The sequence below is a fragment of the Condylura cristata genome, unplaced genomic scaffold (assembly GCF_000260355.1).
Source record: "Condylura cristata isolate star-nosed mole 26May11 unplaced genomic scaffold, ConCri1.0 scaffold00001, whole genome shotgun sequence".
NCBI lineage: Eukaryota > Metazoa > Chordata > Mammalia > Eulipotyphla > Talpidae > Condylura > Condylura cristata.
In genome coordinates this window covers 58,059,725-58,076,790 of record NW_004567102.1, presented here as the reverse complement: position 1 = coordinate 58,076,790, position 17,066 = coordinate 58,059,725, and the positions used below count along the sequence as shown (strand labels likewise).

Genomic DNA, 17,066 nt, shown 5'->3' with positions numbered 1-17,066 from the left:
GAGGCCTGCCATGTCATGTGGGTCACCTCCCTGGCCAGGGATCGAACTCGTGCAGCAGTGGTTGAGTTGAGCTCCACCGTGCTGCACTCTAACCCTCTGTGCCACCAGGGAGAGCCCCATTTATCACTTTCACACTGCACTGTCATTTCTTTACAGATTTGCTTTCCAGCAAAGTAGGATACAATTTTGAAAATGTAATTGCTCTCCTTTAACTCAAAGCTGATCTCCTGAATTCTTTAGCAAGGGAGTGTCTAGAGATCAAGTTCATGGAAAGAGAGGAGCTCTAAATTCCACAATTGCCCCATAGCATATTAAGAGTTGATTCTTCCAGATTAGGAAGGGCTACTCCTTCCTCCCCGAGGACTGAGCCTGGAGCCTAGTGTTCTGGAAGGAGGATGTGAGACTAGGTAGCCTATGTTAGAGAGGAGGCAGGAAGCATTTGTGTCTCTCAAGGGTGGGTTACAGGAAGAGGAAAAGAAGCTCATAGGAGAAACAGGTGTTAAGTCAAATGTGCCCAGCAGATCCCTCTCTGGATGTAAGTGTTTGGGAGCATAGTAAGAATGCTAGATGTTCAAAGTGTTCAAAAGTAGGTGAAGTATCCCAAGAAAGTTTTTAAACTATAAGAAATCAGCAAGTCTTAATCAGCCTTTCCCCTCTACCCACTGCTATTTAGTCAGCTTGTGGGTACTCTGTGGAAAGATCACTATGATGAACAGATGAGGTCTAGGCTCTAAAGAAGGAATAGTTGCTTTGAATAACTCAGTATAGCACAAATGAATCTTTTTTTAGGATATGCCTAAAACACTTGTAGTATTTGGGAGCTAGGCAATTTTTCATCATATTTACAATTCCAGAACAAAGTAAAACACTTAAAAATGTTTGGAGTCCCACATTTGGGTCCTGTATGAATAAATACACTTATGATGATAAAACTGCTAAAGGTCACTTATGTTGCTTTGCCCGATAACTGACCTTTGAAATTCATCATTTTGTTCACTAACTTATTTATTCAAATACTTCAGACATTTTGGTCATCTAGTTACATGATGTTGTGAAGGAAGCAAAGATGAACAGTTTCTTGATATTTATTTAAACATCAGGAATTTATTCAGTGCTTATTACCATGAATGCAGAGCCTACTTTCAAGGACCTCACAAATGTGAAGGAGAGAGGAAATATGTAATAAAAACTTGTCATATAAAACAGAAAGTAGCATTACCATAAGGAAAATGAAGATAAAGGAATAGTTGAGACAAGAGTCTTTTGCCTATGAAAATGAGCCACAAGGGAGAAAAAAAAAAAAAAAAAGCAGTGTGTTCCTCTGATGCTGGGAAAGGGTCTATACCTTCCACCAGAACAAAGGGTTGACATAAAACATCGTATTTGAATGGCTACATATTTAAATTCTTTCATAAACGTGTGAACAGGAAGTCCAGGTCTAGGAAATCTGAAAGAGATTTAGAACTTTGCTTTTGAAAGCTTTGCCTTTTAATGTACTTTAAAGTATCTCAAGGATAGTCACTACATTGCCGCAGTTCCGTACCAGGGACAGGTGGATTCAAAAGGAAATACAGTCTAAAAAGCTGAGCTCATAATCCTAAACGGAAGCTCATAGACCTGTTTCTGATGTGCATAGGTGAGCTTTCTCTCTGGGTTCATTTACTGAGGTGGAAATCCAGGTAGGCTCCAAATAGAAGGCCTACTGTCATGTGCCATCATTTTTTGACTTTGGGACCAGTCACATGAGCCCACGGGTGGGAGTCACTGGGCTCCTGCACCTCCACTGAGCTGAGTGTACACTCCCCTCACCCGCTGCTATCACCTATCCCATTGTTAAGGCAGCTGTCTGGCTGCCCAAGCTGGGCTAGGGTCTGACCAGCTAGTGTGTCCCAGCATCTAGTCCTAGCAACGGCTTTTTTTAATCAATAAAGGAATTTGTATGCTAAGTCTTAAACTATAGATAGCAGAGCTACAGCAGATACAAACCATTCAGGCTTTCTCTGTATCTGATACAATTCTGAACCTATCAAAAATTCAGAAAGGGTGGATCCAGGAAGGGAGTGTCTCTGAGGACACACTGTTGTACGTGTGTGTTGTACTAGGGTGTGTGTGTTACACATGAATGGTGCACGATATGCCGTGTGACTCTGTCTTGGGGTTGCTATCACACCGCAGAGGTGGGAGGCTGGTTTTCATTCTATATTAACCTGTGTTACCTGCCCAGGTCAGAGGAGCAGAGCAGAAAGAAAATAAGCAGGGCTGAAGGGATAGATAGCTCTTTTGTTCTTTGTTCTTGATGGAAACTATCTGAAGAATAGGAAAATGTCTGAAATGTGCAGCTTGTGAAGAAGGGATTGTGGTAGAAGTAGAAATCCCTCAGCAAGAGCATTGGAAATTATTTCCAAAGAGAGGTAATTTTAATTACCAGACCATTATATTTGAAGAGACTTGCTTTCTTCCTTTCACAGAAATACCAGTTTCATATGTTTGCATTTTAGTACTACATGGCTGAAGGAAGATGAATAATTTTTGGGCGAGAAGTCATAAAGCTGGTATTTCTACTGAAATGGTTCATATAGCACAGTTATAAAAATAGCATAGCTTTTAGAATTTATCCAAATGTCATTGCTAATCTGTCTCAAAGTCACAGGCACAATCTATTCATTCTCTACAAGTCAAGAGATACAAACCCACAAATGTGTCTCTAGAATAAAATCCTTATAAATCCAGCACGATGTCATTACCATCTCTCTTTTTACTTTCTAATAAAGATAACAGCTGGGTTTCTTCACTTCAATGTCTTTCTTTTCTCTGAATAAGGGCTATCTTTTTTTTTTTTTTTTTTTTTTGCCATCTCTAACTTACATTTGTTTCTGATAATAAAGGCAAAGTTAAACAGATTTTTTTTCTCCTAAAAGATGCTCAGTAGCCATTAGGGATATGCAACTTAAAAGCACAATAAAAAATCACTATACACCTGTGGAAATGGCTTTTAAAAAAAAATGGCTTATTTAAAAATCACTGATAAATCAAACCTGACTGCGGGGAGGGTCATGGCAAGGAGGAGGCTGTGAACAAGGTCGCGGGGCTCATGGGCTGGAGGGACGAGCGGCCCAAGATGAGCTGAGCAGGAGGAGACAGCAGCGGCCCTACCCAACGAGTCGTGATGGCCAGGCCAAGGGCTGGAGTTTTTAGGCTAAATGCCTTGGGAAGCCGAATGAGTGTGAAAGATAACTTAGGCTGTGGTAGAGAACAGATTGAAGCAAATGGTGTTCATAAAAGAGTAGAGGAAAATAGAGCCAAAAGTTAAGTGAGGACCATGTAGGTCTTTACTGCCAAGATGATAGCACGTGACTTAATTTTTTTAGATAAAAAAGAGCTGTCAAGAGGTGAGAAATGATAGGAGATGACCCAACAGTCCCTTTTCAAAGCATTTCTGTTGCAATTGTAAGAGAATCTTCATTTATAGTTGGCAAAGCATCAAATACTTTTGTTTTCTGATTCTCTGATAAGTGATTTAGAGCCAAAAAAGTCATGAAGAATTCCTCTATGCTTTATCCCTCTTGACCTTTCAGTTCAGTAACTAAATTTATGGTTAAATGTCACTAGCAATTGATATATAAAGCTTTAGAGGATAAATATATTTTTGAAATGAAATGGACTCACTGAGAATGAAAAAAAAAAAGTAGACTCTTTGAACTATTCACAAAGTTTGCTCTAGTCATGATATTTCAGTAAACTTTAGTATGATGCCAAAACCAGATATTGACATTGGCACAATACTGTTAACTAGTCTATAGACTCCATTCAATTTTCTTCCTTTTTTCCTTCACATACTTTTATATAACATGGGTTGAAATAAAAGACTCAGGATCACAGACCAGTTATTAAGAATAAATTGTTACTGTTCAAAGTAAAGAAATGTTTTAAACATTGAACATAATGATTTTGAAAACAACTACATAACTATTTTGAAATCCAAACAATTTTTACTAAAATTAAAAACATAATTCTTAAAACTGCCGTTAGACTCAAAACCCTTTTCTTATAAAAACCAGGAGTAATGCCACAGAACTTAATAGTCCAACAAATAGATGTGACTTTTCAGTGCTTATCAAAAAAAACAAAAACCAATCAATTGTATTTCCAAAGGGTGAAATTTCCTCCTCATTCTCTCCTAGGCCAATTTACAAATTTTGACTATCAGATAATGAGCAGGATTCTATCTTCCTTTCCTACTCTAGCTTTAGGGGCATTTCGGAGACCTTTGGATTTAGGTAGAAAATTGCTAGGAATTTCTGTAACCCCTAATACTGAACATCAATGCAATCAGTTGTATTTCCACCAATGCATTAATCAGCTTTTTAAATATTTATTGCAAATATTTGTTTTTAAAATATTTATTAAATAACTATTAAATATTTTAAAATCAAATATTGAAAACTTTTATCGAAAACTTAGTATGACCTGCATTTTCTACTAGATAATAGAGATTCAAAGGTAAATACTAAGTAATCCTTGCTGTACAAGAGCTCACAATTTGGTATAGTGGGTGGGAATTCAAATATCATTCTGAAGTAAGACAGACTGTAGAAATTATGCTAAAACAACAGTGTCAAAAGAGCACAGCAGTGGGAGATCAGTTCTTATAGTGGGACGTGATGAAGTGAGGTGGGAGCCAAGTTGTCTGTTTCCCTAGTACCCACCTGCAACACTTCCTACCCAGCGGGTCACACATCTGCGGCTGGGGCCTCACTGTCTGACTCTAAGAGCAAATGCAGTTTGGTGAGCAAGTAGTTTGCAATCAGAGATGGTAACCTCCTCGCTATAGTAATGCTATTGGTTGTTACAAAGGTTGAAAAAGCTGTCATCATAGATTTCTAAATGCCCTCTGGCAGAGTGGTACCACTTCTAAAGTAAGAATCAGCTTGGCGCCCTTCCTGGTGTTGCAGCGGGTTGCAGAGCTGCACAGCTCTGCAAGCCAGCCACAGCTACTTTCAGTGTGAGCTTGATCTCAGCCCCAGAGGTGACTCCTGATCTCTCTGACCCGCCCACCCCTCCCCTCAGCAGTGTACTTTATCCATCTGCCTGTTCTGCTCCCCGCTCTGTTTCTGATAAATCCTCTCACCGCCCCTGAGGTTCTGGCCTATCCCCTAGTTCTGTATGAATAATATCAAAAAAAGAACTGTCCCGCTCAAAATGCCAACTGAAAAATAGTTGTTAGAATCAATCAGAGAAATCTCATTCTGTGTTGGTTCAAGGAATCCAGGTCTAAACTAATTAGTTCACAGCATTCCCATCGTCAATGTGGTCCAATCAGAATTTTGGATTTTGTTTCATAGTTGTGGGCAAGTATCTTTTCTGAAGCTTATGGGGCTTGCAGGAAGAAGTAGGTAGCCCTATCTAAATTGATTTAGACAGCTTCCCATTCAATCTATATAATCTAAATTAATTTAGGTGGTTAGTTTGCTTCTCCATTTTTGTTACCACTGTTTCTAAGTAAATTATTAGAAAGACAGGAATGTTATCCAAGTATGAAATCTAAATAAAACTGAACAAATGAACAATGTTTTTCTTTTACCCTAGAGCTTTAGAATGACTATTAAATTCACACTATTACCATAAAAAAAGAGAAAGAAAAAGACGGGTGAAACAAAAAGTAGTCAAGGTTATTATTTACGGTTTAATGGGAATGTAAATGGTATATAAATGGTATGTTGTAAAATTATGAGACCTTAAGCTAACTTACAATTTTATGTGTGTTTGTGTTTAAAAAAAAGAGAGGGAGGGAGAGAAAGGATAGTGGCTGTCTCATGTGCAACACATTCTAGGAATCTGAATCTTATACCTTTAGAAAAAATTCATTGCAAAATCTACACATTAAAGAAAGCTGGAACAAAAGATTATTACATACTGTAATAATCAAATCAATTAGCATTCTAAAACTTTGTAAGTTGTGACTAAAATAGATTTATTTTATTCCTATTATTAATTTTACTACTGGCATGCGACTAGTTGGCAATATTCACTGCTACAAATAATTTTCATATATTGTCAGTGGTTATTATGATGTATTAAGAATGAAGAAGAATAAGATGTTCAATTACACTTAATTAAGAAGAATTATGAAGCCAGAGCAATAAAGTTCAAGTTAATTTTTTTCCTGCTACAAAGCTTATACAGTAGTATTCAGAAAACCAGTAGCTATACTGAAAGTAAACTACATCTTTTCTACAGTAAGAAAAGTAAGTCATTGGCACCTGGATGCTGGTCAGAGTTGTGTACTGGTAAGCCTTGACCACCAGGTAATTTGCTTCCAGGTCTATGAGTCCCAGGATCATATACTTCCACCATCGTCGTCGTAAAATTGCCAAGAGATTTTCTTCCCCTGTGTTGAAAAGTCAAGAAGAAATAGGTTAAGTTCTTGATGCAAATATTTATTTAGAAGAATTCTAAAGTTTTGTATGGCGCAAGGCATTAAAACACAGCACTATGATGCTATCTTCAACCACTGTAGCACAAGTTCCATCCTGCACCAGGAAGGTGACTCATATGGTGCAGCAAACCTCTCCTGTCTCACCTGCTGCTCCCCTCAGCAGTGTACTGCACTAGATCTGCCTGTTCTGTTCCCTGCTCTGTCTCTGGTGAATCCTCTCACCCTCCACACCTCTAGTCTGTACCCCAGTTCTTGTATGCATAATAACTAAATCTTAAAAACAAGAGAGAGATACAATATCTTCTATTTCTATTAAAAATTTGTTTTTAAACATAAATAAGTAGCTGTTTAAGTAAGCAACTGAATCAATGTGTCAAAGACTGACATGTTTTACTCAGCTAATTGTATTCACTGTAGACTTTGGCCCTTCAGATTAGTTTCTATGCCAGAATGAGACTGAGCAGGTTTTTAGTTAATGTTTGATCATAAACATTTGAGGAAATAAAACATATTATGTAAAAAATAAAAGGACAGGTGCACCAGAAAATCTGCATCAACACACTAAGTCTAAATTACCATAAACTTCAGGAAAGTGTAACGTGGGGAGGAGTCTACATAGAGAGAGGGTAAGCCAGTGGACAAAGCTCTGTACCAGCAGCATACCTGTAGCAAGGCTCCTAGATGCCTTCCAAGTGCTTGTCCGGCTTTTAGTATTACAGTCTGAGCATGTGTGGATGAGGGGAAGAGAGAGGAAGTTGGGGGTCTTATATGGAAAGTGTACCATAGGACTATGGTCTGAATTCTGCCATGTCATCCTTACCATCTTTTGAATTGGTCTGTAAACTTCTCCAAAGGAGACATGCAGGTGGCCAACAGGCATATGTGTAATCATCAGGGAAATGCCAATCAAGACCACAATGAGCTACCACCTCACACCTGAGAATGGCCCATCTCAAAACAAAGAAACAAGTACTGGTGAGGGTGTAGAGAAAAGGAATCTTCTCACACTGTTGGTGGGAATGCAGACTGGTCCAGCCCCACGGAAAGAGTGTAAAGCTTCAGTAAAAGACTAAAAAATGACACCCTCCCTGATGGTGCAAGGGGTTAAAATGCAGCACTATGAGGTTATCCTCAGCCACTGCAGCACAAGTTTGATCCCCTGACAGGGGACTGACGCACATGGCACAGCAGACCTCCTCTGTCTTGCCAGCTGCTCCCATCAGCAGTGTATTTCAGTCAGTCTGCCTATTCTGTTCCCCCACTCTGTCTCTGGTGAATCCTCTCACCCCATATACCTCTGGCCTTTACTCCAGCTTCTGTATGCATACATAAATCTTTAATAAATTTTGCAAGAGGGCCCTCCCTGGTGGCGCAGCGGGTTAAAGCATAGCACTAAGAAACTAAAGGCACTTCAGCATGAGTTCCATCCCCACCTGCCCTGGAGCTGACCCACATGGTGTGGCAGACCTCTCCTGACCCGCCCACTGCTCCCCTCAGTAGTGTACTTCATAGATCTGCCTGTTCTGCCCCCCACTCTGTCTCTGGTGAATCCTCTCACCGCCCCTGAGCCTCTGGCCTGTACCCAAGTTCTGTAAGCATAAATAAATAAAATCTTTAAAAAGAAAAAAAAAAAGATTTGGAATATATTTCTAAAACATCACTTCAAAACAATTTTTTACAAGGATGAAAAGTAAGAGTACCATACATACACACACATACAAATGGAAAAAAAAAAAAAAAGCTGACAGCGTCAGAATAGACTTTGAATCTCCTGCTTCTTCATCCATACGTTTATATGTTCCAGATGTTAAATTAACCTTACTTCTCAATATGATTATTAATAATGGTTCTTTGGAGCCAAGTTGTGAGGTATCCATTAAGGATGCAGAGTATGTAGAAATCCTGAGTGAAAGGTGACTGTATTCATTATTTATCTATAAACAGAATACAAAGCATGGCTGTTCAACAAATATTTATTACCTCAAGAATCTGAAGCATTTGTACATGCGTAAGTGTGAAATTGAGTTCCCAAATTTAGTTATGTAAATGAGCAGCAAAGAAAGACTCACACTGCATTGTAAAAAATATTTTTTAAAGGAAAGACAGTAAAAATAAAAAGGATCTGGACACAGTTTAATTGAGTGGATGCTAGCAGGCATGGATTATTGGAAGCTGTGTGGAGGGCTGGCTAACCAGTGACACACAGCTTCAGTGGTATAGCTGTGGCTCAGCTGGTCCTCAAGCTCTCAGCAGACTCCATTTATTCACCTGTCTTTGGGTGACTCTCAGAACTTTGAGCTCCTGACTTCTGCCTTTCGCTTATTCCAGTGACTTTCACATGAGGTAGTCTTTCCAACTTTAATAGACTTGCAAAAGCAAAATTGTCCAGCTACATTGGAAATATCAAAGTGTGAACTGTGGCTAGCTGACAGCAAGGAGAGGGTTCTTGACCTCTAGCTAACAGTTTCTAGTCTGTTTTGTTGCCATGCTTGCCATATGCTTTGCTTTAACTGCTTTTCATCCTTCAAAATTAGCTCTTCTCGGCTACTTACCTGCTATCACTTCCCAACTAGGCAATGTGTATCCATAGTCCTTTCACATGATTATGATTACTTAGAAACCATCTTTTCACTGGACTGTCAGTTTCTTAAGGATAAGACATCAGACATCTTACTCACCTATGTCGTCATGGCACTCGGACTACTGACATGTAGGAAGTAAGACTTTTGGAATGAATGAGCAATTGAATTGAAGACTATGCAGTGTCACCTATTTGATTATAACAACAGCCAGTTTTACAATAGGAGTCATATTTCTAATGGTTTTTGCACTCAAATTTGTATTTGATGACATAACCTCCAAGTCTGGTGAATCAACACAAAATCCCACGAATTATCCATTCTCAGACTGACTGAATAGGCACATCTTCTGGAGAAATTTTTAAAATTTTCTGTCCAGACCCAATTACCAGAAATTCTGATATAACTGGTTTTGGTAGAGACTGAGAATTAACTTTAGACCTTTCATATGGCTGGTGCTGATGCTGTTCTAAGGATGACTAAGGCTAGAAATTCCAAAAAAGATATAACCACAGAATATCAAAGAATTCTTCAATATTCTTTCTTCATATGAAAGAAATAAGCTGGCCATTTGACTCAAAGTATACTTTCTCTTGTCTCTGAGTCTTTCCACATGTTGGTTCCTCTACTTAGACAATTCTCCTTCCAGGCTTCAAATAAAGTATCAACATAGACACTACCACCAGGAAGCCTTCCTTGATCTCTCAGCTCGTTCTTCCCAGACTTGGTTGGGTTTCTCTGATATTAACACTTTGTTTCCCCAACATATACCTTACACATTACAATATAATAAACCTATTTCTTAACTCTGTTATTTATTAGGTTATTATAAATTTGAAAAATTGAAAATATTCTTGGTTCTCATTTTATCTCTAGGACCCAACACTATATGGTAAGAAGGCAATAAATAATATAGAATGTATAAATATATTTCGTGTTTAATAATCTCAGCAATGTTAAACAGCAGTGAGATTGTGAGATTGTGGTACTTAAATATATATACTATGTTCATTCATGTTCTAGCAATAAAAAAATTCCTTTCTAGTTAAAATGTTGACAACATCTTACAAAATTAATTTCGTGACCATTTTACACAAAATGCATTATACCCAGGACATAAAAAGGTCAATGACATATTTAACTGCAAAGCTGCAATTCTAAAGTCACAGGTCATTGTACCAGTTAATTTATTCAATGAACAGAGAACTGTGAAGCCTAGAGCACACCAGCCACATTTTAATATAGAGCACTGAAATCTGGGTCAGAGTGCTGTTAGCTTCACCAATCAATATTAATATTCAAAGTCTAATTCATTACATAAATTCAAAGCAATGATTTGTTGACTTGCTATTTTGCTGGAGAATTTACAAAGAAAACAGCCTAAACGAATGCTTTCCTTTGAAACACCTAAAAACACAGAAGTTTGGGCCTTTCTGGTGGTGCAGGGGTTAAGCCTTGGTGCTATCAAGCCATTGCCAGCCACTGCAGCATGAGTTCAATCCCAGGCTAGGAAGCTGACCCACATGTGACCCAGCAGACCTCGCCTGTGTCACAGCTACTCCCCTAAGCAGTGTATTTCAATCGGCCTACTCTGTTCCCCTCTCTGTCTTTGGTGAATTCTCTCACTACCCCACACCTCTAGCCTATACCCCAGGTCTAGCCTATAAACAAATAATAATAAATATTTATTTATTTATTTATTTATTTATTTATTTATTATTATTATTTTTTTTTTTTTTTGCATACAGAACTGGGGTATAGGCCAGAGGTGCAGGGGTGGTGAGAGGATTCACCAGAGACACAGTGGGGAGCAGAACAGGCAGATCGACGAAGTACACTGCTGAGGGGAGCAGCGGGCGGGTCAGGAGAGGTCTGCCACGCCATGTGGTCACCTCCGGGGCAGGCGGGAATCGAACTCATGCGGAAGTGGCCTTAGCTTCTCAGTGCTGTGCTTTAACCCGCTGCGCCACCAGGGAGGGCCCAATAATAAATATTTAATAAAAAAACAGAACTTACTTGCTTAGCAGAATAGTCAAGGAAAAGTGAGAGAGTAATTTCACAATATGGGACAGCAATAAATAAATAAATAAAGCAATCCTTCAAAGGACTGTTTGAGAATTTATCTATATGATTGACATAGACACCGATGTAAAACAGACCATTCCAATTTTTTCTATAGTAATAGAAACAATAATTTTAGAACCCTTTGTGTGAAAATGTTCTCTTAACCTTCTGAAATAATGTACTAGATACACTAGTGCAGTGGATGATATGTTGATATTGGAATTTTTTAATTAACTAGATAGAATAATGGAACTTGGATTTAGGGCTTGGTATTTAAATGCCTTCTGCTATTTTTATTATCAATATGTTCAAATGTAAATAGAGGAAATGTAAATAGTGATAAGGTGCCCTCTAACCTGATATAACACATGTTACCATTTTTACCATGCTTGCTGCTTGCTCTTTTTTTTTTTTTTTTTTTGAGAAAATGTTTTAAATAAAATTGAAACCCACGTGTGTTCCTGCTATTAGAGGAACAGCTTCTGAGCCGGTTCAGCTGGGCCTCAGTTTCCCTGCTCTGGCGCTTCCTGCCGACAGCTCTCAGTCCTTCCTCGGGAGGGCGATGTGCCCTATGCAGCCTCAAGGAGCTAGTGGCCTGTGTGCTGACAGGGTGCCCTGGTCCAGTGGCCTGTGTGCTCACAGACCCTACCTGCGGACTTTCTGAGCTGGGGCTGCTGGGCTGCAGGGACAAAGTGGTGCTCTGGGATGAAAAATCGGGAGCGTGGGCCTGCTGTGTCTTGCTCCCTTCCGCTTGCTGGTGTATGCAGCTTTCTCTTGAGTAGGCGGCAGACTCATCCCTCATGGACACAGCACCCACCCAGGTGCTCTTCTCAGGCCTCAGCAGATTGCCAAACTCCATGCAGCTGGTTCCCAGATTGCCTTGGGCCTTGGCAGATGGCTTCTGCCTCCTCTGGTGAGCAGGCCAGCTGCCATCTCACCACAGCTGGCTCCTTAGAACTGGCTCAGTCTCCACAGCATGGACACTGGTAGGACAGCCTGTATCTTGCCACAGACTAGTTTATAAACTTCCTCTCTCTCTCTTTCAATATACTTTTGGCATTAAAGAAATCCAATGGAAAAATTCCTATTAGATGCAATACTAGTTGCTGAATCCTCATGAATAATGACAATGGTCACAGACAAGGTGGGGTGAAGGTGGATTCATAAATATCCAATGAAGGAACTGAAAGCTTTGTACAAATACTGAAACGTGGTCCATACCCGTGGTTGTGACTGGAAAACAGAAGAGCCTTGATTCATAGTATTTGTTTTCACCCGCAGGGCAGCCGAAGTTGGGAAGAAAAGTTCTGCAAGACAGCACCCCATGAGAATGCAGCTAAGGGAATAAGAACCTGCGTGAATCTATGGACTGCACTTTCATTAAGTGCTCATGTGGGTGGTGTGATATTTCATGCAAGAACTTAACTCAGCGTGCACAGTACAGTCTATAGCAAGAAAGAATCCCCTGCACATGGACAAGACCTTCACCTGAATGGATATTTCCTTGGCTTACAATTTGAAGCCATGATGCCCTCTTCCTTTACCAGAACCCCAAAGGGAAGTGTTTAGGTACTCCGTGGTGACTTAAGATGGAGGTTTTAAGGACTCATCTTTAAAAGCTGAAATTTAGTATTAGGTTGTAGAGTTCAAAATAGTTCTCCCAAATCACAAAAGTGAACAAAATATGCCTGCTAATTATAAGGAAATGAAAATGTAATTTTCACTGAAATGTCTGCAACCAATTACAGGTGAAAATGTGAACCTGAGCATAGGATGAAATAAAAAAAGATAATGAACTTTAAATTTAGTTTTTCATTCTTTCATTTATTTTTCTATTAGAGTCAGCTGGCTTTTATCACCGTCACACGGCATAAGAGGCAGTCATTTAACGTCTTGTGTTGGAGCAGACATCTGGGTTGACCACAGGCTGCCTTCTGCTATGTGCTACTGAGTAGCCTGCCTGCTGGCTCTGAGTTTCAATCCCTTTACTGTAAATGGGGATCATAACAATTATTTCAGATGACACTGTGGATAAAGGTAGTAGAAGTAGTGTGGCCAAGCTAATATCTAGTGCAAAGTGTGTGCACAAGATAGGATAAACTGATAGGGCCCCCCAAATCCTTGCATTCTGGACCAGCCATTCACCCTGTACTCACTCACCAGGTATAACAACTACAGCATAGAGAAAGTCCAGGAAAGTTAACTCTCTTGCTTGTTGGGGCTTTGGCCCTTTGAGTCTTAAAGTGAGATATGCTGATCACATCAGACATCTGTCCAGCATATGGCATTTGCCCATAACAGAGGTAGCGTGAGGATGTGGTCTCCTCAATACTTCTCCCTGGGGCAGAATCTTGTCTCCATCCTCTGGGTGCCACCACTTGACCTCTGTGTGGAAGCCATGTGAGCACACCCCTTTCTTTTTGAAGCCAAAGTAGAATTGGCTTGTTTCCTGGCACTTTGGGCCTACTAGGCCTTTCCAGTGTTGGGACGTCTAAGGATATGTTTCCAAGGTCCCTCTTACCACACAAATCACACATGACAAACAAGACATAAAAGGAGATTGCACAGATGTTTCAAAGAAAGCCGAGAGATGGGACTTGACCTTGCTGCCTGTACAACCCTTTCATTCAGTCCCTTTGTCCCCTTGTACACCCCTTTCGTTCAATCCCCGTGTTCCTTTAAGAGCCAGTCTGGTCTCCCATGTGAAGCTTTTCCAGATGCTATGCCATTCTTTGCCATCAAAGTAAGATCCTAAAGTTACCCCTTTAAAATCTCTCAGTCATACAGTTGATTTTCAGAAATGTATAATAAGAATTAGAAAAGAGTCTAAAAGCAAATGAAAATAGAACAAGGTAAGATCCTTATAACTGTTAGTATAGGCTGAACGTGAGAGAAAACCCATATATATGTAAAAAGAATTGCCCATATAAAAATAAACTTCACAGCAAGTTTATTTTATTTCTTTGAAAGTTGTATTTTTGGCATTGGAAAACAAAATATTCTCACCTGAATTGTAAACTCCATCTATTGCCTCTTCTGAAACAAAAATTTGTATACATTGTACTATGAAAATGAAAGCCCCAACTTCTCAACTTCCATCTCAGTGTATGTTACCATTTTTTAACCTGAACTAAATCACTTAAATCTTAGAAAAGTTTTCTTTGTAGGTCTTTTTAAGCTATTACTTGTATGAAGCTACATTAGAGGATTTTATGCGGCACACTGATACTCTACACTTTCTCAGAATGTCCAAACTTCTTGTGGTGCTGATGTGTCTCAGGACAGAAAATACAAGTAATGCCATTATCTTCTCAAGATTGACTTAAAAGTTGATTTTTAATCACACAGAAAGTTAAAATGCCTTATCATATAGAATGTTAAAACATAAAGACAGATAAGGAATTTCTTAGGATACCTAAACACCCATAAATGATGTACTCAGTGGGTCTCCCAGGCTGGGCCTGTCCCTTAGGGCTGTGAGCTACAGATCTCCAGAGCCACACAGCATTTTGACTAGGGCAGCCACGCCTTCCCATTGACAAGGCAAGTAGGGGAGGGCCTGGGGATATTCAACAATAGGCTTTAACGCAGGCTGTTCTGTGTTGGTTGTATGGTAGATCTCAATTTTCCTTATCTGCACAATAGAGCTATATTAGGTCCTGCATCCCTAAGTATTTCTTCAGATTTCAGATACAGGAAATAGTTATAAAACACTTGACATGGTGTTTGGCAAGGAATACTTACTATTCCTTATACTTATTATTCTTGATTTATATCATAGCTGGTTTTTCCTTACGCCAAACCTGAAACAAAATGTAGCTGTGTAGTAAAGACTATACCTTGTCTCAAAAAAAGTCTTGATTGGTCCTAGCTAACAACACGATTTAGGGAAGGGTTAGTCTATGTCAGAAAGACCAAGAATGAAGTTTCAGGTGGGAAGTTTAAGTGATGCCCAGAGAAGCTTGGGATTAAAGACTGAGATCAGCCAAGTGGAAAATTTGTCATTCCCACATAATGAAACCCAACAAATACCCCGAATACAAAAGTTCTAGTGAGTTTCCCTGATTGGTAAGATTTTGTCCCTAGTGTTATTCATTGGCTTTGGGAAAGTTGCATATCCTGTCTCCATGGGGAGAGGACAGTGGAAGCTGTAGATGCAGTGGATCTAGCTGCAGTGTCCTATACACGTCTTCCTTTGTTTTTATTTTTTTTTTAAGATTTATTTATTTGTGCATACAGAACTGGGGTACAGGCCAGAAGCTCAGGGGTGGCAAGAGGCTTCACCAGAGACAGAGTGGGGAGCAGAACAGGCAGATCAATGAAGTACACTGATGAGGGGAGCAGCGGGCGAGTCAGGAGAGTCTGCCGCACCATGTGGATCACCTCTTGGGCAGGCGGGAATCAAACTTACTCAGAAGTGGCTTTAGCTTCTTAGTGCTGTGCTTTAACCTACTGTGCCACCAGTGAGGGCCCCCTTTTGGTTGATTTTTAAAGTCTCCTTTCCACATAGTAACTATAACCATGACTACATGTAGCTTTTAGTTAGTCCTAGTAAATTGCTGAACCTGAGTGTGATTTTGGGGAGCCACATGAATTTGCAGTTGCTATCAGGGCAGTGGGTTGCTTGTGTAATATTCAGCTTTCTCATTTGGCCTAAATTTTTGTAGATGGTGTGAGGTGAGGATAGCATTAGGGCTATATTGTTCTCTCACGTAAGCACTTGTGAACAGTCAAGCTTATGCAAAAATGACCAGACCCCAGAATCTTTCAGACTTGGGTTCAACATAAAAAAAAAATCAATTATTCTCTACTTCAGGTGACTTTAGCTACCATAAGAATATCAACTTTATGCTTTATACCTATATTTTTTGGCATTATAAAGACATCACTTATAAAGTGCTCCCTAGCACAAAATGGTTAATGATAGGGTGGCTGTGTGTGGGGGTGGATGTTTGATTTGAAATTATTCAAAGCAATCATAATGAAACTATGTACTAATATAAATCTCCATTTTCCTGGGGTGAGCCTGCTGAGAGGGAAATGTATTTGTCCTTTCTAATGACAAGACGATTTTCCTTTTCTTCATTCCATTTTGTGAAAGGCGACCCTATTTGCCTTTTGGAAGTTTCCTGTAATTGGCTCTGATGTCTCTCGACATTAGCAGATGAATCTGTCAGTTTTGTGAATTTTTTTTTTGAACAAAGAGCTGTGTAGCCGCTAATGACACACGCTGTCGGGGGAAGAGGCCAAAACCGGCTTGCCTCGGGACTCCTGCCACTTCGGCATGACAGAAGGTGCCAGTCTGAACTCTTGATGGCTGACCTTGAGCTCTAACATGAGAGCATCTGTCATGGTGGACACTAAGGTTAGACCTAACACGGGAAATTAGCAAGAAGAGTTCACGGTTCAGCAGCCCTGATAAAGCACAAAGCTGGTCAGCCGCCTCTATCCTGTCTGCTCTCCCATCTCCCTTCCCAAATGCCAAACACATATCTACCAAGGCCACTCTGTTACCTGACATTTATTCTTCATTGAACACCATTTGTCAGGCCCTGGGCCAGAGGCACCATATATTCATTCTTTCATTTAATTGTCACCCTATGCGCTAGGTTAAAAGCATGAAGTCAGAGACCTGTGTTTAAGAATTGACTCTGCCACTTAAATGGCTGTGTCACCTTGGAAAAGTTTATTCCTTTATAAAATAGGGCAAACACTACTGACTTGAAAATGTTGCTCTGTGAATTAAATGAGAAAATCTGCACAGTGTCTAGCTTCTGGTAAACATTTTCCTGTGAGGAGAGTATTGTTTGGATCAAGAAATGGGGTTCAAAAGAAGTAAAATGATTTTTCCAAAGCCTGTCTTGAACTTTTACTGCAAAGTACTCACTATGATAATTATGGTATTTATTATTTTCATGCTACATTTAATAAAATCAATAAGAAATACCTTTGTTATATGATTTGTCTGTAATTAACTTCAATAGAAA

At 39.6% G+C, this 17,066-nt stretch overlaps 1 protein-coding gene across 1 annotated transcript in view; it reads right to left on the bottom strand.

Annotated features, from left to right (window-relative positions):
• The window catches only part of SLC35F1 (solute carrier family 35, member F1), a 335,052-nt gene that overhangs the window by 56,029 nt on the left and 261,957 nt on the right, over positions 1-17,066 (bottom strand). The window contains exon 3 of the mRNA XM_004673810.2: positions 6,261-6,388. Coding sequence (XP_004673867.1) covers positions 6,261-6,388 — 128 coding nt within the window. The remainder of the gene's footprint in view (positions 1-6,260; positions 6,389-17,066) is intronic.